This window comes from Athene noctua, chromosome 1 (assembly GCF_965140245.1).
Source record: "Athene noctua chromosome 1, bAthNoc1.hap1.1, whole genome shotgun sequence".
NCBI lineage: Eukaryota > Metazoa > Chordata > Aves > Strigiformes > Strigidae > Athene > Athene noctua.
In genome coordinates, this window is record NC_134037.1 from 75,505,298 (window position 1) to 75,529,678 (window position 24,381).

The 24,381-nt window shown below is 37.2% G+C and overlaps 1 protein-coding gene across 1 annotated transcript in view; it reads left to right on the forward strand.

Moving 5' to 3' along the window:
* The window catches only part of SHPRH (SNF2 histone linker PHD RING helicase), a 55,441-nt gene that overhangs the window by 10,384 nt on the left and 20,676 nt on the right, over window positions 1-24,381 (forward strand). The window contains exons 7-18 of the mRNA XM_074896600.1: window positions 1,459-1,564; window positions 2,458-2,714; window positions 2,916-3,608; window positions 6,802-7,053; window positions 7,847-7,925; window positions 9,878-10,041; window positions 10,131-10,387; window positions 13,129-13,250; window positions 15,926-16,014; window positions 17,717-17,809; window positions 20,198-20,305; window positions 21,271-21,413. Coding sequence (XP_074752701.1) covers window positions 1,459-1,564; window positions 2,458-2,714; window positions 2,916-3,608; window positions 6,802-7,053; window positions 7,847-7,925; window positions 9,878-10,041; window positions 10,131-10,387; window positions 13,129-13,250; window positions 15,926-16,014; window positions 17,717-17,809; window positions 20,198-20,305; window positions 21,271-21,413 — 2,363 coding nt within the window. The remainder of the gene's footprint in view (window positions 1-1,458; window positions 1,565-2,457; window positions 2,715-2,915; window positions 3,609-6,801; window positions 7,054-7,846; window positions 7,926-9,877; window positions 10,042-10,130; window positions 10,388-13,128; window positions 13,251-15,925; window positions 16,015-17,716; window positions 17,810-20,197; window positions 20,306-21,270; window positions 21,414-24,381) is intronic.

Genomic DNA, 24,381 nt, shown 5'->3' on the forward strand with positions numbered 1-24,381 from the left:
ATATAAATTTGTCTACTACACTGGAAATCATTCTTCCCTTCACTTCATTGTATTGATGAGTATCAAACATCCATTAAATGTACATTCTGACCTAAAATAGGGACAACTTGGTGAATAAAGATTTCTGTTCCCCTTCTATTTCATATAATAAACAGGCTTATTTAGCAGCTGTTTTCCATCTTTCCACTTTCCTCATCATACATCCTGGTGAAAACTTAGTACGTTCACTAAAACCAAAATTTCTGTCTGGTGGGAGAGAGCCTTCATCCCTAAGTAAGCTCTTGCTACTTCTGTGGGTTCCATCCTTTTGAATTCATGGCAGCTCATTTCCGTGTACATGTAATGATCTCCAGCCTGCTTGTATTTTTATTAGTTCAAAAGACCCAGTTCTGGGAGAATAAGATTCTTCTGAAATTTAGCAGAGGGTCAGCACTGAGGAGTGTGAAGAGGGGAGTATTAGCACTAAAGCATCTGGATATCAGTTGGTAACAATAGCTAGACACCACAGGTTTTAGAGAGCTGGCGTTATGAAACTGTTTCATTACATGAATAGTTGGGACAGACATCTAATATTTTAGGATCTTTATGAACAGAATTATGTATGACATTGCCTGTGGTTAAGAGGCATTATTTCACTCATCCAGAAGGCCTCATGTCATCTGCATTTTTCTTGTCTTAAAATATAGAATGTCTTTGTGTGTTGTGCTGAAAAAAAAACCCAAACCTGAACCAGAAGTGTTTTATTCCAGCAGAGTTTCTTGATGAGTCCTGGCTCATGTAAGCCAATGTCAGAGTTACTCCCAAGTATTTCAGCTCACCGTCTGGAGTTGCAGTTACTGTTAAGAACTTTGTAAAGTAACCAGTTGGACAGGGCAGAACTGTTAATGAATACAGCTATAAAACAGTTAATCATAGATATATTGGCACTGCATTTGTTCCAGCTTTGGAATTATTCTTTATATCCTGGTTCTTGAGTATACATCTCCTTGAGTTAAATCACTATTCCTGAAGCACTAATAATATGAGTAAATTTTGGGGAGTCAGTCCCTAAAAAGAGAAGCTTACTTGTAAGTAACAGCTAACTAGGGCTTTTCAATCTATATTGGTTACCTCCTTTTGTGTTTCTAGCTATATATTAAATATGTATTTTCCTCACCCTATCAGTACACTTACAGCTGTAGATTCCTGCAGCTTCATTCTGAAGCAGTGGAGGACCCAAGCAGCTTGCAGGGCTGCTCTTTCTGTTCTCAACACAGGGTGCTGAACACCATTTGCTGAGAAACTGAACTGAATGGTACATCACTGTGTATGTTAAAAATGGTCTATCTGAGCAAATTGGTGAGATCAGAGCACACATCTATAGCAGCTTATGTTTATTTTCAAATGTGGAGAGGTCAATGAAGTTTAGAATTACTGTGAAAAGACATGACTCTAACTATTAAATGTTGTCTGCATTAGGGTAAGCTTGTGAACTTCTTTGTTCCACCTCAACCTTTAGAAGGAAATAAAAAGAAAAAAACAAGGGAGATGGAGCTTAAGTTGAAGGAAAAAATACAGTATCCCAGTAAGTATTTCTGATTACTTTTTTAAACACATTTTGCTTTTGTTATAAGTCCTATATTGGCTACTGACTGTGAGTGCAAGGCTACTCTTCGCTTCAGCAGAATGAAATGATTCTTTTGCTGATCTCTGATTTAGGATTGCATGCTGCAGACAAGTGATCAACACTTTTAAGTTACCAAATCAGATCTCTCTGCCACAGAACTCCATGTAATTAAAGGTGGCTGTAAGAGAGTCTACACATTTAACTGAAATATACTGTATTTTTATAAGCTTCAGTAAGAAAACTGAGTGGCTTATTATATTGCTACTCAATACTGTGTTAGTATCACTGAAAAATAGTGATTTGTAGGGCTTCCCATGTTAACCGTTGCGGGAGAGCTGAGCCCGCACATGACTAATGTGATCAAGCAATGCCCGTTTATTGTAACTAAGTAAGCCCTTTCATAATGTTCTCCCGCACACGTGAATAAATCCTCAAGATTGGACAGTTAACTTAGCCCGCGCTTTAAACCTTCTTATGGTTGGATAAAAAGTGCCACATCAGCCTTGCCAGGCTTCCTGCCTTGTGAAACTTCCTTCTCTGTTCCAACCCCTTCTGGGGGTTGTTTGTCTCCTCGAGTTTCTCCCCCTTCATTCAGGGTCACATCCTTATCGCATTCTTGCTCGGCTGAGGCTCTTATCAGTCTTGTTCTCATGCAGGATTGCTCACATGTCCATTCTCTCACAGAAAGTCCTCTAGAATCCCAACAAACTATGTCAAAACTGCTCCCTGGGTTGGTTTGTTTTTCATTTTTTCAGATGAACGCAGTGTTTAGTGTTTCTTTAATATGCATTCTCTGAGGTTACTTTCATTTTATTCAAGCTGTAAGGTTTTTTGCTTTTATTCTACTATAGGCTTACGAGTGATGATATTAGCAGCTGTAAAGGAAATGAATGTGAAGAAAGGAGCATCCATTATTGCAATATTTAAGTACATCAGTGCTATATATAGATATGACATACAGAGAAATAGACGGCTTCTCAAAAGAACTCTAGAAAAATTAATTGCAGAAAAAGTAGTAGAGCAAGTCAAAGGACATGGTCTGGCTGGGTCTTTCAAGCTGGGAAAGAATTACAAGGAACAGAAGAAGCGAGAAAGAAGCAAAGAGCAGGTAAAACATGCTGCAGGGGCTGGAAAATGTATTGTTCTTACTGTAGAGTTGTCTTTTAAACAGTGGTAAACATTAATCAAATCCTCAAACTGGAAACTGATATAAAATCTTTATGTCTTGATGTGTTTATACATTAAAAAAAAACCCAAAAAACAAAGGTGAGAAGAAAGTTTGACATTCTTGGTTAATTTTACTTTGTAGATAGCAAGGACTTCAGAAAGCATTCAAAAGAAACAGTTGATGGATGCTAAAACTCAAACCAAAGAATCAAGAAATAGTGATGTCACTTCTGAAAATGTCCTTAAAACCCCTTTACGGGTTGATATTGCCATGGAAGAACATGATTATTGTACAACTAGCAAAAATAACAGGAAATCTGAAGCAGATCATGAGAAGTCTGTAAAAGAGGATAATGTTCAGCAGGAAGCTGTGGTCCCAAAGTCTGATTTGCATGGCAGCCTCTTCGTCTCCAGTGATGTGAGCAGTCATCCTGATTTTGATGTTTCTACAACTGCATCTGATGTTCAGCAGGAAGTCCCAAAGGTCGAGTCCTCACATTCCCAAGAACATGCCAGCAGTAGTGTACAACATACCAGTTCTGTGTTTCCATTTAACACCTCTGAATACCGTTTTGAATGCATCTGTGGTGAGCTTGGATTGGCTGACTATAAAGCTCGTGTGCAGTGCCTGAAATGTTATTTATGGCAGCATGCAGAATGTGTAAACTACAAAGAGGAAAACCTGAAGATCAAGCCCTTCTACTGTCCCCATTGCCTTGTGGCAATGAAACCAGTTTCCACAGGAGCAACACTGATAATTTCTCCGAGTTCTATTTGTCATCAGTGGGTAGATGAGATCAACAGGCATGTAAGATCATCTTCTCTTCGAGTTCTGGTAAGATTATATAGCTTCATATTCTGGGGAGTTACTTTATCAAGGCTCAGGGCTTCCTGTTTGACACTCAGTATCATGTAAAGTTCAGACTTTCTTTGTCCTCTGTGTCAGAATTCTACATTTCTTGCTATTAGACCTGTGATTTGGAACCACACGGTGTTATTTGTGTCCTAGCAAGAGTCAGCATTTAGTTCTTCATTCTTAACTTAGTTGATCACTAGGAGATGATACAGTGGATGAGATATGTTCATGAAATGGAAGAAAATTTTGACCAGTTTCAACACAGGTGATTTCAGAGAGGGAAGGCTGTTTGTGTTTTTATTTTTTATTTTTTCTGAAAGATTACTATGGAACTTAGGCCTAACTATAGGTGTTTTGGCAGTGTAATGTCTCACTGTGCATTTGCACCTAACTAGCTCTCTGACAGTTGCTTCTCATTTTGTTCTAGATTAAAACCAAATGTTTTGTTAGGTAAAGAGTGTACTTTTGAATTTCTGGTTCACAGGCGTTATTGGGCCTTAGTGTTTACTGAGAATAACACCATTACAACTTGGGCGTTCTTTATAACATCTGTCGTATTTGTTAGGACGTTGCTTATCTGGAGACCTTGTATTGTCCCTTTGCTTGATTTCTAAGAGCCCTATCACTAAAATAAACTTAATTATAGATATAATAACTATGGCTATACAGGATTTTTAAAATATAGTTGCAAGAGTAGCCATTGTCTCTTATTAATGATGTAGTCAAGTTTTGTCCTTCATATTTTTAGGAGGCAGGAACCTTTGTAATGGTAAAGTGCTTTGAGAATCCTTCTATTTTGAATAAAATAGCAATAGTACTAGTAGATTAATAGAGAGGAAGCTTTGTGTTCAGGGATATGTCTGATACCTTCAGCTATCCTGCATAGATGCCCAATGTGTAAATGAGTTCTAGGCCTCCAGTAAGACATTTGTATGAGCAGTCTAATTAGCTGTAGTGCAGCAACTAAAAAATGTGTAAAACTTACACAGTTTTCATCGGAACCAATCCAAGTTTTATACCAGATTTGATGAAAACTGTCAGAAATAGATTTACATGGTAACAGTAAAATAGCTTAAATACTGAATGTCAGTACTTTTAAGCTGTGTGACACCTTCCATTCTAAGACACTGTTTTCATTTTGTTTTAACTGCCAACTGTAAGTCATCCAGACTTGCTTTCAGTGTTGCTTCAAAATGAAAATTTGTTTTTTCTGTAAAATCAAAATGAAAATAGTGCAGATGTTTCAAAGAACCATTTTCCCATGTTAACAGGTTTTGCATTTCATGTGAAGGGTGTTTTTTATTCTTCCAACTGCTTGCAACCCATGGGAAGTTCTTAATGGTTTTATGTAATAGAACAAGAAATTAAAATTTATCAGTAGGTCTTGCTTTGTGGCAGGTTGTCTTTTCCTGCTGCTGTGAGAACAACCAAAACTTGGCCAAGTTATAAACCTCCGTAAAATCTGTTCATGAATACTTGGAAGAGATCATTAGACTTTGACAGCTATTTTTTAATTCTTAACAGTTGTTCTGGTGAGCATGCTCCTTCTTTTCTTTTTTCCTCCTCCCGTTCTCCTCCTTTAGTTCACATGCATTGACCTGATTGAACGTGATTTGTTGTCACACTCATGCTGAACAGAAATTTTCTACCAGTGTTTCAGTTGACAGAAACACTGTTGCCATATGCACAAACGTAGAAGATTATTATTACTGGAAGGAGAAGTACAGTAAGGGTGAAATTAACAGTAAAATTGTGTGCTGATCATCAAGGAGTAAAGGGGGAAAACCAAAGGTTTTATAGTTACCTTAGTTTTGGTGTTTGTAACTATTAGTTGCATGAATTAACATTAAAGTTTGTGACACTGAGGGACTGGAAGGACTGTGTGGTTTGTTGGTTTTGTTTTTGTGGTTTTTTTTTTCCTTAAAAGTGTTTGTAGATAGTTGCAGGTAAGAATTAGACCATCTTGTTCAGTGTTTATATAATTATGAACTCACAGAATAAGAGAGGAATAGAAAGATGCTACCTATTTGAAGATGACACTAGAATGTAGATTCTTTCTAAACAAGATAGGGGTATTCATCTATTTTAATATTGTGATTAATATTAATAGATAAGTGGTAAGAAGTAGCTGATGATAAAAGTCTTAAAGTAAGCAATGGATGCCTGTAATTTTGAAGGAGGTTCCTGAGGTAAATGGGAAGTGAGAGACAAAGTTTGTATGAGAAGGAAAAAGGCAATTGATATATAGCTCTCGTAATAATTGCTTTTCATAGATAGAAGTCCTGGAAATTAGAAAACACTCATATTTTAAAAATATTTTTTGATGTTGTGCTATATTACACATTATTTGAAATTTTAACACATTTTGGTATTGTAAGTATATTGGGACTCATAGCACGTACTGCATTTTCTTTAGATATAGAATGCTACTGTAGGGAAGCATATAGTGAAATGTTTTGTTTAGCTTGTTAATTTTTTAAACTGCTGTATGCTTCCAAAAGGGTTATGCTTAAAATAATGAGGGAGATAAGAAAAATACTACTGATATTAGAACAAATATCATTATGAAGGGTTTAGAATAATACTCTGTTGGTGCACGAGGATTGTTTCTTATTAGGGTATTCTTTCTATTTCATGAGTCTCTATAGAAATCCTTTTTGTAGATAAAACATTACCCAGAGTATAATTTCTTTTTTAAAATGCTTTGCTGCATACTTACCTCCTTGCCTAATCATCCATGAAATTCCTGGGGTGGTGGGGAGAAAGGTAGTACATCTACAGTAAAGGAGAGAACAGGACGTAATACTGACTTATGTAATGTTGCTCTGTGCAGCATTACAGAATACTTAATCTTGCATACGACTTGCAACAAATAACTGTTGTAGCAAATATGGAAGTCTTATTTTCTTCAAAGGAGAAAAACAATAGTGTTTTGCAAAGATATAAATACTTAAGTATTTTGCATCAGTATCTGTATTGCATTTGTTACGGTACTTAATGGATCACCCACAATGCTACTGTATGAATACAGGTTTTATGAATGATTTCGTATTATGAGGAACACATCTAAAAGCATGCATGTATTAAGTTGTACTGGTATTTTTGCACTTTCCTCCAAGTGTCTCTTACCTTTGTTCTTTGCTGTTGTGCTACTGAATACAAATCTATGCAGGTGTATCAAGGTGTGAAGAAGCATGGCTTTTTGCAGCCACACATGTTGGCAGAGCAGGAGGTGGTTATCACCACATATGATGTCCTTCGCACTGAACTGAACTATGTAGATATACCCCACAGTAACAGCGAGGATGGGCGTCGTTTCAGGAACCAGAAGCGGTACATGGCCATCCCGAGCCCCTTAGTCGCAGTGGAGTGGTGGAGGATCTGCCTTGATGAAGCACAAATGGTTGAATGCACTACTGCAAAGGTATGACATTCCCAGTTATGCATTATTTAACTTGAAAAGGTTGTGACAAGCTTATTTTAAATAATACAATAGAGTTCCCTTTACCCCTCTTAACATTCAGTGCACTCAGGTAATTTGTCCTTGTAGGTTGTTCTTTAGAAGTGAGTTTTCCGTTGGAGATATTTACTTTTAAATGGTTCTCTTGTTGGAATTTTGGCAGACTGTGAAGTATATCCAGTTCAGAAAATACTTAACATAATCTATACTGACAGTTTAAAGAACTAGGTCATCATGTTGTATATGGTATTTGATAGTTTCAAACAAGACACTAGCCTGTTCAGTGACAAGGTTCAGAGGCATAGATATGTCCTTTGGGTCTAGAAGCTAAAATAGTCAGCAGTGTGTCTGCAGACTCTAGGGCTGCAGTCTGCAGGGGGAGATTATTTTAATTAGTACTCATCCAGTCTTTTTGCCCAAGACAGGAAGACAAAAAAGCTACTTACATAATGGATTACAGGTTTTTAATTTTTTTACATATGGTTTCTTCTGCTGTTTGCCTTTTGTGAACCCTTAATTGCACTTAATTCTTTGGAAAAGCGTATGGCTTTTATTAGCTTTCAGTTACTTTCAGTAAAGCTCAATAACTTTATACACGTTTTTATAATATATCGCACCAATGCTGCTTATAGGTCTGCTAATCTTACATACTAAAAAGATGTTCAGACTTCTTAAAAATAAGGTCGACCTGTTTTCAGACTGTCCACACTCTCTTTGTTTTTCCTTTCCTGCCATTGGTTCTATCTTCTTTTGCTAGGCTGCTGAAATGGCACTCCGTTTAAGTGGAATCAATCGGTGGTGTGTCAGTGGCACTCCTGTGCAGCGAGGACTAGAAGGTAAGATTTTATACAGCAGTGTCATCTGTAGGTTTTCCTTCTGCTGCTAACTAGATAGTTGTTTGAAGCAGTTAAAATGTCTGCTAGTTTTGCTCTGAATTCGTTAGGTATTTTCACTTGGTAAGCCATAAACTTGAACCATGTAATAAAGCTATCAGTAAATGTATCAATATAAAAATTGTCAAGCTGAAATCTTTTTATCTTCCTGAGTTAGACAAATACTTTGGGGAGTAGTGAAGCTGTATGTCAAACAGCTGACTCAAGTCTGTTTTTCAGTTTTCACTTAACAGAGTGGGTAAATATTAACCCCTCTGTGCTGCAACTAAAGATAGTCTGCTCTGGTTACAGAATCATTCGAACTGTCAAATACAGCAAGCAAAGCTGTATTTGCTTTTGGCATAGCCCTGTATGAACTACTGTGGGCATCAACTGTCATGAATATAAATTTTAAAAACCATACTAAAGCTTAGTGAAACTGTATAAAGTCCTTACATAAGGACTTAATGAATTGACATGTGTGGAGTAGGGAGCTGTATGTTAGCAGGTGTCATTTATCTTGTCTTTTTTGTGAGATACTCAGTTTCTGTAGACAGGCTTCAGACAGATAGGAAAAAAAGAAAGAACTAACTTTATCTCCCTGTCTTCTTTGATTTAGGAATATGTGCTACACATTGAGGCAATGAGTTTGAAAGTGGATAAATCAGTGTAAACATGTGCATTTGAACTATTGTTCAGTTATCAAACTATGATAAAAATCAGTACTGTAGATTAATTCATTATGGAACTGTGGATCAAATTTATAAATACACATAATTGTGAACATACATAGTTAATAAAGCAAACACTATAGAAGGAAGTGAATGATTTGACCATCATGGTTAATTTGAACAAGCCCTTATGTGTGATAGTGTTGATTTAATACATATCTGAAATGTTGTATTCTTATAATAGATGTTGGCTGGGTGCTCAGGCTATACTGAGGCAGCCCCCATCACACAGGGGATGAAAATTGCTGACTAATTGGAATCGGTGCTGCCACTGCTTTAATGAAGTGGGATAGGACCTCTGGGTAAACAATTGCTTCCTGCATAGAAATGATTCCCAGGACTTGTATTTCTCTGGTCTGTGATATATTTGGTTAATGTCTTCCAGCTCTCAGCTGAATACCAGAATTGCCATAAAGCTAACAGAATAAAGAATGTAGCCTCCAGATCTTTAAGAACTATCTGTAAGATACCATCATAAATTTCTATTCCTGCATGTCCACATGCAGCATTTAAACATGTGCTGCTCTATTTTTCCAGTAGGATTTTGATACAAGCTTAAAGTCAGTATGTCCTCAAATTTCATCCCCAAAAAAGAGGTTACTGAATTGAGCAGGATTAGCGAGCTGTATTTTCTGTGTTAATAAGAAAACAATAAAAGTGTGTTTTTGTTAAATTCTTCTGCCGTAGTAGAAGAAAGTGAAAGTCCTCTGAATTGCAGCCCCTTTTAGGATGGTGGGCAACAGACAGTTGGTGCACAGCAGGCTGAGAAGTAACGATACAGAGCAATATTGCTGTAGAAAAACCTGGCAAACCCAGTTAACCATATGCAATCACGTAATTTCTACCTCTCACTCCTGCTCTGAATAGGTTTAAATTCATCGCTCTTTTCTGCTAAACTTGAAATTAGGAAAATGTCTCACAAATAGGTGTATTCCAGCAAGTTCCATGAAAATGAACAACCAGTTAAAGGAGAGAATCCCCACCTTCCCTCACCTGGTACCCTGCCTCAATATAGTTATTTTGGTGAGGGAATGACAGGAAAATAAGCCGAAAAGATAATGACCAAAATATAGTTGCTTTATGCCTGGTAACCTTTCTATGAAAGTTAATTTTTTTTTTTTTTGAGACATACTGTGAGGTATTAAAATATGAACATTGTACTAAAACACTTTCTTTTCTTGACAGATCTGTATGGATTAGTCCTTTTTCTTGGAGTTGATCCTTACTGGGTCAAACATTGGTGGGACCAACTTTTATATCGACCTTACTGTAGGAAAAATCCCCGGCCTCTCTACAGCCTAATTGCCAAGATAATGTGGAGATCAGCAAAGAAGGATGTGATTGACCAAGTAAATAAGAGTTCTGGGTTTCAGAATTCCTGAACAACATTTATCAATAGCTTTATTTGCAAATTACTCGTTTTCTTTTTTAATTGCAGATTCAAATCCCCCCTCAGACAGAAAATGTACACTGGCTTCACTTTTCTCCTGTGGAGAGACACTTCTATCATCGCCAACACGAGGTGTGCTGCCAGGATGCATTGGCAAAACTCAGGAAGATTTCGGACTGGACTCTTAAGCTTAGCAGCCTAGATAGAAGGACTGTGACTTCTATTCTGTACCCTTTGCTGCGGCTGAGGCAGGCCTGCTGTCATCCACAAGCTGTTCGGGGAGAGTTCTTGCCATTACAGAAAAGGTGAATTTCTGTCACTTCTTAAATGGCTTGCCCTATCTAAAGCAAAACCCAATTGTCCCTGATGGTGCAAGATCTTGTACAGTTCTCAAACAAGCCTAATTTTGAGCTGCTTTAGTTAAATGTGCAACTATGACACACCACATGCAGTAGGGTAGTTAATGTAATTCTTGTGTTAAAGAACATAGTACTGGCAGGCAGTTCGTGCAGTAACATTTTAACTTTAAGATGTTAATAGGTACTAGAGTTGCAGGTGATAGACTGAGCATGAAACAAACCAGATTATTTTTGAGTTTTAAATAAGCCTCCTGATTTTCTTTTGTCTCTTACAAACTCTCACAATCATAAATGAGAACAAAGAGCAAAATGAATAAACAGAATGAAGTAATTATTTAATTCAAAGAAAATGTTGTGAGGGGGTGCATTTGCAGATCCAAACTTCAAAGCTGTTCAAATGCTTTTTTCTCTTTTTTGCGTGTTTTCAAGATCATCTTTCTCACAAATGCCCTGTAAATACCAGTTTTGTGTCATCCTTTGTTAGACCAAAAGCATGTTGCTAGCACTCTTTGTGAAATGTAGCTGCTACTTTTTCAGTCGATTAGAGGGGGGGGTTGTGAAAGAACAGGCTGTTTCTATTTCAGTCTCTCAGAGTACTGTCTATGTTGTTTCTCTTTTAAGCTACAGGTAGGGAGTAACTTAAACTTTTAACACTGCCAATTTTATTTCTACTGCTTCTTGGAATTGTTCATTCATTCTATTCAGTCTCTCTATCTCTTTATGAAGTTTTGTGTCCTACTTCTTCCCCTTTCTCATAGAGCATACCTACAGTGCCTAAGCAGCTGTAACTGACTTTGAACCTACTTCAGCAGGGACCAATACTAGGCTCTGTGCTGTAGCACTTTCTGTCTAACAGTCTGCTAGTGTGAAAGCAAGGGCTCAAAACATGGGAGAGATCAATATTCCCACCAGCCCATACAAGATTTGCATTAAAATGAGCCAGTGGTGTACAAATGAAACATGTAAACTAAGCTGAGTATGCTGGGGACAGCTTAGTACTGTGTTGGTTTTGGTGGAATGGTTGCAGACTGACAGCTGCATAGTTAACTGTGGTAGAAAGACTAGTAATGAAAAAACCCCCTTTATTAAAATTATATGTACAAAGAAAAGTTGTTTCCCAGGTCTATCCACATATCTTTTTTCTTGTGAAACAAGCTTGACTGCAGCAGTGGACATTTCCAGAACACAGAGATTTGACTCCTGGCTTCGGTTATATGTAGGAGAAAAATGAAGAAATTTAGTGCTAGGAACTTCAATGAATAAGACAAATTTACTGAAACAGGAAAGTTGATGCTGGAGCATATAGATAAGGGAAACTAGCCTGAAACAAGGAAGCTGAGTTTGGAGCATATTCTATGCTAGATGACTTTTTTCTCACATGTGTAGTGAAGACAGTAAATGAGACCATCTACTCAGAAAAAATATATCCCTCAAAAGGGAGTTTTCTAGGCTCCCATAGTAAAACTGAGTAAAAAAAAAAAAAACGCTTTGCTTTGTCTTAATAGGTAGTCTTAGTCTACGTATCAAATCGTATACTTTTGCTTTTATAATTTTTCTTGAAACTGCCGATGGTTTTGATAATGAAAGGTAAGTAGTAATGGTAGAAGTATCAGAGTATGAGCAGCAGGTGCTATGTGTATTTGCCTGTAATTCAGCTAATTATAAATAGCAATTATATTGATTTAAAGCCTGCTCCAGTGTAACAGTGTAGTGTAAGCTCAAGGACCAGTTTCTGCAAATGGAACAGTGTTGCAAGGAGGGTAAAAGAAAGGCCTAGTCAAGGGTACCCTTCCAGCATACCTTGGGCCCAGACTGCACAGGAGTTATACCACCTCTTACTCTGCTCCACTAGACTAAATGCCAAGTAGTAGATGCTTTTCCTGTATGTGAATGAGGCTGAGGAGCAGTTTTGGGGAGGGGATCTCGCAACAGCAATTGGTCACAGAGGCAGCCTCAGCTCAGCTGTTGTGGACTGTTGTTGTGGTTTACTCTCTTGTCTCTTTACATCAGTCTTCTTCCTGCCTGGATTCTTTGTCCCTTAGCCTTGCCCCAAGCTATCTTTCATGATTCTTTCTTCTTTCTCATATTTGTTCTTGCTTCTCCCTCTTAGATCTCCATTTCCTGTATTTTTATGTTAAGAGAATTATCTTCTGACTAAATTCCTCTCATGAATTACAATATTACAAAAAATGTAGAAAAGGAAGTTTAAAATGATACTTACTAATCTTCACTGTTCTTATTTCACACATTTTCCTCATTATCTTGACACCTCATGTGTTTTGCATGTTTAGATTGGTAACGGGAGAAATGTAGTCTCTCATAGCTGTTTTCATTTGAACAGCTTCTAGTGAAATGAAATCTATTTTTGCATGTTTCCAGTTCACTGCTGTAACAGAAGGAGCAAAATATTACACCTTCTGAAGGATTATTTTACCTAGTTCTAATTTTTTCTTGATGTTTGTTTCCTTCTAATTTTAGATGTCAACCTCTTGACATACTCGTTAGGGTAAAGCTCCAAGTGAAGAAAAGCTGACAACTAGGGTTTTTTCAATAAGTAAATAAATCTCAAACATTTGCAGAGTATGTTGTATGTATGTAATAATCTTTCATACTGCACAGTGTGACAGTTTTACTTGTCTAGTATTGTGGTTTCGATTCAAATTTTAGCTATTTTGTCTCCATTTCAGTACCATGACCATGGAGGAACTTTTAACATCTTTGCAGAAGAAATGTCGAACAGAGTGTGAGGAAGCTCACCGACAGTTGGTGTGTGCTCTTAATGGCTTAGCTGGTATCCATATAATTAAAGGTAAGACTAGATGGCTATAGCATATTCTTTACTCCTTCTAGTGGGCTAATTATCCTTTAGATGACACCATGTAAAAACAGTGGCCCTTTTGAATTCAGGGAAAAAGCCATAGTGAAATGCTGAGAAACTAGAGAGGCTTGTAACAGCGTTTGTAACAAAAATAACATTCATTCTAGAGGAGGGAAAAAAAATAGGTGGTGTTTAGTGCATCTTTGAGATGTCTGAGAGTATTTCTGGCTTCTTTGGCTTAAATTCTTTCTTGATTCTACCATCTGTATGTACTGGAGGATAAAAGAAGTCATACTTGTGTGATTCTACTTAAACTGCTTTTGTTTTATCAGTACTGCTTTCTTGGCTTCTTTTGTTCCCCCTGCCATGTAAACTGCTATGCTGACTCTGGAATCTCTTTGCTGCTACAAGCTCTGTCAATGTAGTTTTTGCCTGAATTAGAAGGAAAAAAAGCTTTGAGTGGGAAACAAACAATTATATTAATCTTGAATGGCCCACTAAACAAAATAATAATAAATGACTTAGTCATGAATGTGGAAAAAACCATCTCTTTGCCAAGTAATAAGTCTTCTAAAGCTGACAAGCTGCTTAAATTTTTCCAGTTCATGTAAAAGTCTTCCTTCAGAAGAGAACAAGCAAACTGCCTGTTTTATTACTTGCCTTACAGAAAGACTACATTCATGTTCTCTAGTCTGTAGGTAGCAGGTTTGAAATATTTGGTTATGATTGCAGGATAGAGATCAAATTTTTCACATAGAATTAAGTGCTTAAAAAGACTTCTGTACAGATTAAATACACTAGTAACAAAAGTTAAGTTTGGCCTTGTTTGAAAAGCAGATTGATTAAAATTGTGTCTGGTGAGAAACAAAAGCAGGACTGAGGCAGAGTTCTAGTCTGCTTCCCCCCCCCCCCCCCTACTGTTATACTCAGCCTTTATCAGCAAGGAGGAAATACACCTTATATATAAGTAAAGCCATGCATTTATTGTAGTTACGATTGAAATCTTATAGGTCTATTTGTTATGAGTCCAGATCTAATTGTTACGGGAGAGAAAGCGATAATAATCATACCCCTACTTGTTTCTACTGCTTGTCCTGGGCTTTTCTGTAAGCTTACCTTTCTACTGCCCTTCTGGGGCCTGAGGTCAGTGGTTTCATACTGGTGGTGGCAGTGCTATGGCAGGTTGTCACCACCTAGAGTTCTTCGTCAGGAGGAATAAGATGTTTGTGTTGATGGTTTCTTCTTTCTTAAGGATCCAGTTAGGGTCATTTTTATGTTTGCTAGCACACTTTTACACCTTTCTTTTCATTGGTCTGCAGCTCCACATTAACACCAAATTTAGTGTATGTGATGCCTTTTATGAATGTTACATACTATTTCTTTGTTCTCTTTGTTGCCCCTAAAACCAGTTTTGTCCAGCTCTAGGTCTGCATTTCTTTGACTGTGGGTGAGTTGTTTATAGCCATGGCTTCCTTATTCACTGCCAAGCCTGTGCACCATCTCTTAGCATCCCATGGCTGTACTTTACACTGCATCCTATGTCTTTACTTTTCAAGGCCTCTGCTATTGTTACTAGGCCTGTATTTCTCTACACTACATCATTGTGTTAGTTGTAAGTATCTCATTGTACATGGAATAAATGCTTGTTACTGCTATCTATATAAAGCTGTGGTTGTACCACACAAAGATAAACAAAAGTTTAAAAAAATAATAAAAATTAGCTATAGACACCTAGTGAATTAGAGAAATTGCTGTCATGGTGAAGCCAAGTAAAAGGTACAGGCAGGTCAAGAAAATCTAAAAGGTGACCTGCCAAAGCCTCAAGCTTGAGGCCTTGTAAATTCAGCACACAGCTTTTTGGCCTGTTATTAGTAATGGCAATAGTATATTGCAGGGCTGCACCCCTACAACTGACAATTGTTTCAGTGTAAGAAGCAACAAATCTTGAAATAGGGTTGTTGGATATGTAGGAAGATGATTTCTGTTCTGTTACCTGTCTTCATACATTACATGTCCCTGTACTTCTCTGTTTTGAGTCTTTTAAGACTATTACTGGCTAAGTAAACTTTCATCAGTTGAGAAAAAATTAAAATAGATTTTTTTTTGCTGCTTTTCCATATGCAACTTCAATTTTTTTAATTTATATTTTACTTTATATAAACTATTTTCTGAGAAGTGATTGCGATATTAGCAGCTTACATTAGTAGTTATGCTCCCTGCATGTATTTAACCATTTCCGCATTTCTGAAGTGTGACACAACTTTCATCATTTTCCCTGGAAGTAAATAATGTATTTGCAGTGCAAATTTAGCAATGCATTGCTGCAGTGAGTTGTAGGTGATTTTTTTTTTTTTTTAAGTGCAACATGAAATTTTTTTTGGACTCATGCAACTGTGAATACATAGTAAGATCAAGAAGTCTACAGATCTTGCAGGCACAAAACTTTGTGAAATATAATACTCTGTCTTTTACCAAGTTTTTGGGGGGGGTGGGGTGGGAGGGAGGGGGCGTGGAATGAATAGGGAAGATTTGCTTGAAGAGAAGCAGATATTATACAGCCTCTCTAAAAACTTCTTATTATGTTACAAGTGATGTCCAGTCATGGCTGCTTGTATATCTAAAACCCAACACAATGTGTATTTTTTTGTTACTCTTTTTTAATTTAGGAGAATATGCGTTGGCTGCAGAGCTGTACAGAGAAGTGCTACGGTCATCTGAAGAGCACAAAGAAAAGCTCAAAACAGATTCCTTGCAAGTGAGTGAGCATTCAAATGTAAAGAGATGTAGTTAAGAACTGGAATACTTTAGATTTAATTTAACAGGTCAGTCTTTTCTTCCTTCCAGTGGTGTGCTGAATGACTCTTTCAGCCTGCTGTCATTACCACAATCTTTAGATAAGAATCTGTCCAGTGACCTTCATGTTTCTGCTTTTTATTTAAAAAGCTACTGTATTTCTAAAAACTTTTGCTTGTGAGTCTTAATGATATCCCAGAAGCAGTGTATGATCTCCACCTGCTGTTCTCCAATAAATTTAGCAAGCTGGATTCCTAGACGTGTGTGTGACTGTGACTGCTCACATTAACGATACTCATGGGAACACAGGATGTTGGGTTTGCATTGAGAATGATATTAATGTGAAAAACGGTAGAGAATAAAATTGCTGCACTGTAAAATGTTCTCTGAAAGGGCATCAAAACATGAAAAAGAATCAAAGTAAATTTTCTCTTCAATAATATTAATACATTTTGAATACTGTATGAAAAATACGAATATGATTCCCTGATAAAAAAGGAATGGTTCTCTAAGTAACATCTTCACTTTTCTTCAAGAAATATCTGTTCTAAATTGACCAAAATTATTTTAAATAAAACAAGATATTTAAAATGTTAATGACAGATAAGTAAGAAGGGATCAGTTCTCTATTTCTTTACTTTGCTTGCTTCACTAAGTTATTGTTTATCTTGTATGTGGTCATCTGATGGCTCCCTTGTGCTTCTTTGATCCTTCCTTCTCCTTTGACTTCCCAGAGGCATTTTTCACTTAACATAGCCATATCAGCATAAGCTTGTTAAACTACTTCATAAGGAGTTTTTTAATTAAGATGGTTTACTGGATTATGCAATCCAGTAAAGCTTTTTTTGTCTCCACAAAATGTACACTGCCTAATATTGCATTTGTGTAATAAAACTCAACTTCTGTTGAGTATTTCCCAGTTGTGTAGACTTAGCTCTTTAAGATAATGGTGAACCACTGCTGACTAGTGCTCTTCAGTGGCTGAGACAGTAACAGGGCAAAGATGAGTGAATCCAGGAGGTGAGAAGGGCACAAGTTCATTATAGTGGAGGTTATTGGTAAGAGTTTGTGGGAGATATGCAGGCATCATATTATTAGGGGTCTAGTTTGGGATATATAGGGTGAATTTAGGGAAGAGGAATAGAGTTGCCTTATATTCAAGTTTATCTTTCCTAAAAAACCTAAAAAGGTCATTTTTTTTCAGTCATCTCTTATTTCAGAAAAGTGAAAAATATGAAAAATTATTGAAGCTCTTGGGAGCTGGGTTTTTTCCTTATACTTTATTTTGCTTTAGGCTAAGTGAATTGTCTCCATAATATTCTGAAATATAAAGGAATGAGCTCTGAGATAAATTGTTTTCCATAGTAGTCAAGGGCTGTTTTAATTAGAGTGAGTATGGGACAGAATCTGATGACTTGGTGTCAAACTTGCCTGCTGATTTGCTTTTGAGATGTTGAAGATGGTCTTGTTAATGTTTCATTTCCTACCTCAGTAAAATGGGGAAAGGAATGTTTATTTTCTTTGTAAGATGCTTCCAGATTAACAGAGGAAAAAAAAATAATAATTTTAAACTAATATTAATTTCTTGCTGTTTAAGCTTTTCTTGTCACAGATGTTGCAATGTAATTTTTTTCCTGATTGCTGTTGACTTTGTGTATATTTAGAGACTTCATTCTACACACAATTTGATGGAATTGTTGTTAGCAAAGCACCCAGGAATTCCCCCGACTTTGCGTGATAGCAGACTTGCAGAAGAGGTAAACAGTGTTCATTTTTATGTAAATACATTTTGAAGAGCACCTTTTTATTTTTTTATCATTCAATATTTTCTGTACAGAAAAAAATTAAATAGCTTTCAAGTTAACTACATACATTTCCTTTCAGGTTAATAAAATAGAGTTGTTTAGTGTGTGAGATGAGAGCAGAAATGTCCAGTAAAACGCTGCTGTTCTGAATGTTTGGTGATCTTTGTTATGAATGTGTTTTATGGAAGTTTCAATAATTTTTATTATGATTTCCCCTCTCCCACAATGTTCTTGTGGAAATAACTTGCATAGAAGGTATTGATAAAGAATGCATCATCCTGAATTCTTTTGAGTCCTTTACTTCCTCACACTCTAGCTTTTCTCACTTTAATTGCAGACAATGTCTTCTCTTAAGTGAAGTTTACTTCTCTTGTATAAGTGCCCTGTATTCCTAAACACTTCCCCATCCCCTAGTAAATATAAGCTACTACTGTTTAACGCATCTTCTTATGCTTCAGAGCTGTTTTTCTACCTCTCTTTTTTTGGTCCTGCATGTGGTACTGATAGTGTCTCCTTTGAAACCTTCTTGAGAAGGTCCTGATTTGCAGTGTTCTTCATAGCCTAACGTTGCTAGTGGCATCTATATAGTGGCTCTCCCTGTATAACTTATGTTGTACTCACATGGCTTACATGGCCTACAGCAACTGCTTCACCTCTGACACTCTTGTACTGCCTTAACATCTAGAAAGGTTGACCATCTTTGGTCAGATGAGCAAGTCACTGGGCATTAGTTTCTGTGTGCAGAAGCACGTTTAACTATATCCTTAATCTTAACCGGGGAATATCTGGTAAAGTAGCTGGGATCACTGTTCCCCACTGGTTGCGTAGTGGAAACATGTACCACATTTGCAAAAGAACATTGTTATTGTGGCATCATTTGGGTTGGAAAGGACCTTGCGAGGTCTCTAGCTGAACCTCACTCTTGGAGCAGGGACAACACTGATTTCTGACCTTGTAGCTCAGGGCTTTATGCAGTTGGGCTGTTAAAACCTCCAAAGAAAGAGATTTCACAATTTATCTGAGCAACCTGTTCCAATAGTTTGTAATCCTAATAGTGGAAAAAGTTCACATAGAACCTCCCATTCCAGTTTACAGCCATTGTCCTTTGTTCACTTGCTGTGTACTTCAGTAAAATGTCTGGCTCCCTGTTCTTGGTGATTTCCTTCTGGCTGCTGGAAAGCTGCTATTTTGTATTCTCTAAACCTGCCTTCTCCAAGGTGGACAAGCCCAGTTCTTTCAGCCTCTCCAGTTATGTGGTGGTGATCAGTATCTGTCTTACTATTTGGTTATCTTGTGATATTTCATCATTTTAATGCAAATTCTGTGCATAGGTAGCATTTTTTTTCTGTTTTAATGAGACTTGTTCTCTTTAAATATTTAAAGAGGCTTCCTCCCACCTTTATAGAAATACTGCCCAATTTTTTATTGACCTGTAACTCTAGCAATTTTTTTATCACCTTGTCCTGACATTACTGTAAAGAGGAGGATCAGAAAATTTGTATTTTGCTTATAAATATGAAGCAGAGATTGTTTTTCATAGGTATCTTTTGCCAGTAGCTCATCCAAATATTTGAGAGTCCTGTCCACTCCTGGTAAACTGAGTTCCATCTGTAACAGTAGTATCTTGATAGTAGGAAATAAAAAGGAAAACTTAGGGTGTGTTTTAAGTTGAACAAAATAAAGATATTTAGTGAAATTGGAATGTAATTGTGAAAGACACATATGTACATAATGTTACTTGTAAGAAATGTAAGTTATTTGTTTTAGTTTTAAAAATATCAAATTGGTACTGATTATATTGTGAAGACACCTGCATACCAAGAGGGATTTTCACTGTCATAATTAATTTTTATGAAAAAATTGTATCTGATGCACCTAAAAATAATAAAATTTAAACTTTTCTGTCACTTATGTATGAGTCATATATGTAAGTAAGTTAAATTGTCCTGTTCTTATATTACTCTAGGATCTCTTTCTTGTTTGCTTATTCAGCACAATATATTATATGGAGAAGTAAGAATCATGAGATAAATTCCAGTTCGTTTTTGTAATTCCTAGTGTATTCCTACTGTGTTGTTTGGACTTGTCCAAAAGAAAAATTGTGTAGTTAGCCTCTCTGTAGTCATTTGTCTTCTGGAATGTTTTTTTTGGAGGGCTTACTAATAAATGCTAGATTCTAAGGGGAAAAAAACAACGCTAAATACTGCTTACAGACGAAAGTGGGTAGCATGTAGGTAGCTAACCATTTCAAAACATTGTGATAGCTGGGGAGTTTTTATATTTTCAATTATTCCTCATAAATAGGATTTGTGCATAATTTAAGCTTTTATTTCCACACAGGCAGAACAACTTCGACAGCATTATATGAGTAAATCCAATGCAGAAGTTGCAGAAGCCCATCAGGCCTTACAGCCAGTTTTTCAGACCATTCGGGAACTCCAGAGAAAGGCAGGTACCTCTTACAAATTTAGTCTCTGAATTCTGAGATTGTTTTAAAATATTGCTTTCATCTGTTTATCTAGAACTCCAGCTGTTTATTATCTCAAATGGTTCTTTGAAGGCCTATTTGGAGTGAGACTTTGGTATTGGGCCTGTGCACGCAGCCCCGAAACATACTCTGTGTTTCCCGCTTAGAAGCACACGGTACTTGATGGAGAGATGATTAAAACCAGAAGTACATGGTGGGATGATTCTAGTAAAGTTTAACACCATGCTTGATTTTTATTTTAACAGTGCTTCACCTGTAATTTAGGTAAATGTTAGAAGTTTTGGCCTTGAAATGTTTCTGTGATGTTTCAGATGTTATTTCAGTTACTTTCAAAGGAACTGCTCTTTGACGTTCATTTAGTCATTGTGCTTAAGGCTTAATTATGTTTAGTCAATCTGACAATTCAGGTTTCATGGAAATGTGTAAACCCTTAATGAATTGATGAACACCCGAGTTTAAATGCTGCTTGTCCCTTGCATAATAGTAAACAAATAATAAAGAAATGGAGGCAAAAGGCACATGAGGAAGTGAACTTCTACATCTTTTTTTACCTTTCAAAACAATAAGGTCACTTCAGTGTTGCTCCATTAATTTTAGAGAGCTTGCTTTCTCTGATTAAATGATCCTTTCATCTCAGAGGAAAACTCAGATTACAGTAACTCTGTGGCTATTCTGTGTGGATGGCCTTGGTGAATTTAACTCCACTGAAGCAATTTGAAGGTGTGAATGTAGATGGAAATGAAAATTTCTTGATCGTGTTTTCACTTAAACAGGAAAGGGATATTTTTAAAGCATTCTCTCATGTTCCACTTTCCATGGAATTTACCAGTCTGTGTGTGTGGCCTAAAGAGCAGTATAACCCTCTGCTCCAATGAGTAAATTGGTTGTTTGTTGAATGTGGATAAATCTGTTCTTTTGCGTACAGATACATTCAGGTTCTCCTTGGTGGTTGGATGTCATCCAGACAGCAATACAGTATGCCATCGATGAGGAACTTGTTCAACGTGTGCAAAACGAAATAGCCAGCAACTACAAACAGCAGACTAGTAAACTCTCCATGGCAGAGAAGTAAGAAAAATAACTAAAATAGGCTAATGAATACAGTTAAGTCTGCTCAAGTCCTCTTATCAGTTTGTGCTAACAGTTTTGCAATTAAATAGCAGGCATTTCTCCTTCAGAACATCTGGGCTGCAGTTAAATTTCAAAAACAGTTCCCCAAAAAGCATAACTGGATAGAAGACTTGGAAAGAAAATCGGGGGAATTACAGTTTTCTCCTAGAGAAGCATTCTTTTAAATGTTCCTTTGTATTATCTGCTGTGGTTTTACAGTCTACTGTACTTGTGCAACTGTTGTGTAAGAAAAATTCAAAGTTTGTTGCATTAAATTTGTGAAAACTCTAAAAAACTTACTTGCTTAAATGAAAAGTAGACAGGCAATATCAGAAAATCTTTTCATAACATCATAAAACAGCATCATTGTTTTTCTGAGCAAAGAATTTTAGTTTGGTTTCATGTTAGAGACAACAGTACCACTGTTGTGCGCAAATACAGAATAATGGATTGGAAGGGCCATCTGGAGGTCACCTCATCCAACCCTTAGCTTTTATAGATCCAGGCCTATGCACAGAGATATAGTTTAGGGTATGTCTAAGGATTTCATAGCCTCTACGTGAAGCTTGTGCCAGTATCTGACCCACTTGGTGGGGGGGCAGGGGGGGAAATCTAGTTAATGTTGCCTATGTTGCATCTTGTGTCCATTGTCTCTTGTCCTTTTGCCATGCACCTTAGAGAAAAGTTTGGCTCAATCTTCTCTGTACCTTCCAGTTAGATGTAGAAAGCAATAAAGTCTCTGAGCAATCTCCTTTTAGGGCTGAATAAACCCTTTTTCTCCCAGCCTTCTCTTGTATGTTCTGTGCTCCAGCTCTATAAGTTTGTTATGGAATATGAAGACATAGAACAGAGTGCCCTCACAATTTAACTGCAGGCAGTTTTCTCGGATGCATGAACAATCCTTATACTCTTAAATACAGTCTTTCTGAACCATGTTTTAGTTAAATACATATTTTAATATATGTAAAAATACAAAAATAGATCAATGCATATGTATATAAATATCCAATATCTATATAAAATGCGTATCTATGTATCAGTTTAGATACTTAAAATATGCGTAGGTTTTAAATATGTCAAGACACATTCTCCACTATGACTCCTCTGTTATTGTGATCCCAAAAGGTGGCAATTCCTTGCCCTTGCTGGAAGTAAGCATATCTTTTACTTTTCAGTACTTAACATAATTCTATTGAATAATCTAAGTAAAGATATAGAACTTTACCTCTTCTTCAAAACTCGGAATTATGCTGAGAAGGAAGAAGGAAATTCTGTTAAAAATATATATTGGGGCCACCCACCTGGAAAGTAGCTTTGCAGGAAAGGATCTTGGGGATTCTGGTGGACACCCAAGTTGAGCAAGAGCCATCTATGTGCCCTTTGTGGCAAAGAAGGCTAATGGTATCCTGCACTGTCTTAGACAGAATATTGCTAGCAGGATCAGGGAGGTGATCCTTTCTGTGTACTGAGTGCTGATGAGGCAACACCTGGAGTACTCTGTCCAGTTCTGGGCTTTCCAGTACAAGAGAGAGATAGACATACTGGAGGGAGTCCAACAAAGGGCTAAGAAGATGAAAGTACTGGAGAGGCTGAGAGAGCTGGGACTGTTCAGCAGTACAGGGGGATCTTCTCAATGTATATAAATATCTGAAGGGAGGTACAAAAACAATGGAGCTAGGCTCTTTTTAGTGGCACTCACTGACAGCACAAGAGGCAATGGACACAAACAGACACAGGAGGTTCTCTCTAAACATCAGGAAACACTTTTTACTGTGGAAGTGACTGAGCACTGGCACAGGTTGCCCAGAGAGGTTGTGGAGTTTCCTTCCTTGGAGTTACTGTCATGGTTTGAGCCCAGAGGGCAACTGAGCACCATGCAGCTGCTTGCTCACCCCTCCCCACTCAGGGATGGGGAGGAGAAAATAAAACAAAAGGCTTGGGAATAGATATAATGATAGTGAGGGATGACTCACCCATTATGGTCACAGGCAAAAGACAGATTCCTTAGGGGAAGAAAAAGAACATCAACTTAATTTGAACACTACCAACACTTAATTTTCCAATCAAAGTAGGACAGTGAGAAATACAAGCACATCTTAAAACTGTTTTCCCCCCCATCCCTCCCTTCTTCCCAGGCTCAGCTTTGCTTCTGATTTCTGTCCCTCTTCCCCTCCCCAGCAGCACAGAGGGGCAGGGTATGGGCATTATGGTCAGTTCATCACCCATTGTTTCTGCTGTTCCTTCCTCCGGGGGGGGGGGGGGGGGGGAATGACAAGTGCTGATCTCTAGCTGAGTATTAGAAATGCTTAATCCAGGATATACTGTGGGAGATTTTTATAAGTCTGGAATATTTGGCAACTGTGATAGTATTAACAACAGATTTACAGTTGCCATTTACATGTATTTTCACACTACCTCGTTAGGCAAACTCATCTATTCTAGTTTAAAATATATATTGCTCAAGTAGCTCATTAAATGCCAAACTTACAGCTGTTAAACCTGTGCTTTTCTCTCCGCACTTTATAAAAGGGATGTTTTGGATCAAACTTTCCATATGGGGTCTTGTAATACCCTGTCTTGTATATGAATGCCGGACCTTGTACAAATGGCGCACTCTCAGCAAGAGACATCTGCTCACAGGAAAAACACAATCTGGGAAGTGTTTAACTGGTGTTCATGTTCCCACTCCAATCAAGAAAGACAGATAGGGGTTTTTTTTAAATAGTTCACTGTCATGTCCATTTAATAATTTTAATTTCGAAAGCTAACTTGCAAAATGCAGTATATTTTTTTTGTGATGGGTGTATGTGTCTGCTGTGAATCGCACAGGTGCATTGAAAATCAGTTTGTTGGCCAACAGATGCAAATAAGAGTATAAGTATGTGCAGTTGTTTACCTTTAGTAGATTTGTGTTGTGGACCAGAAT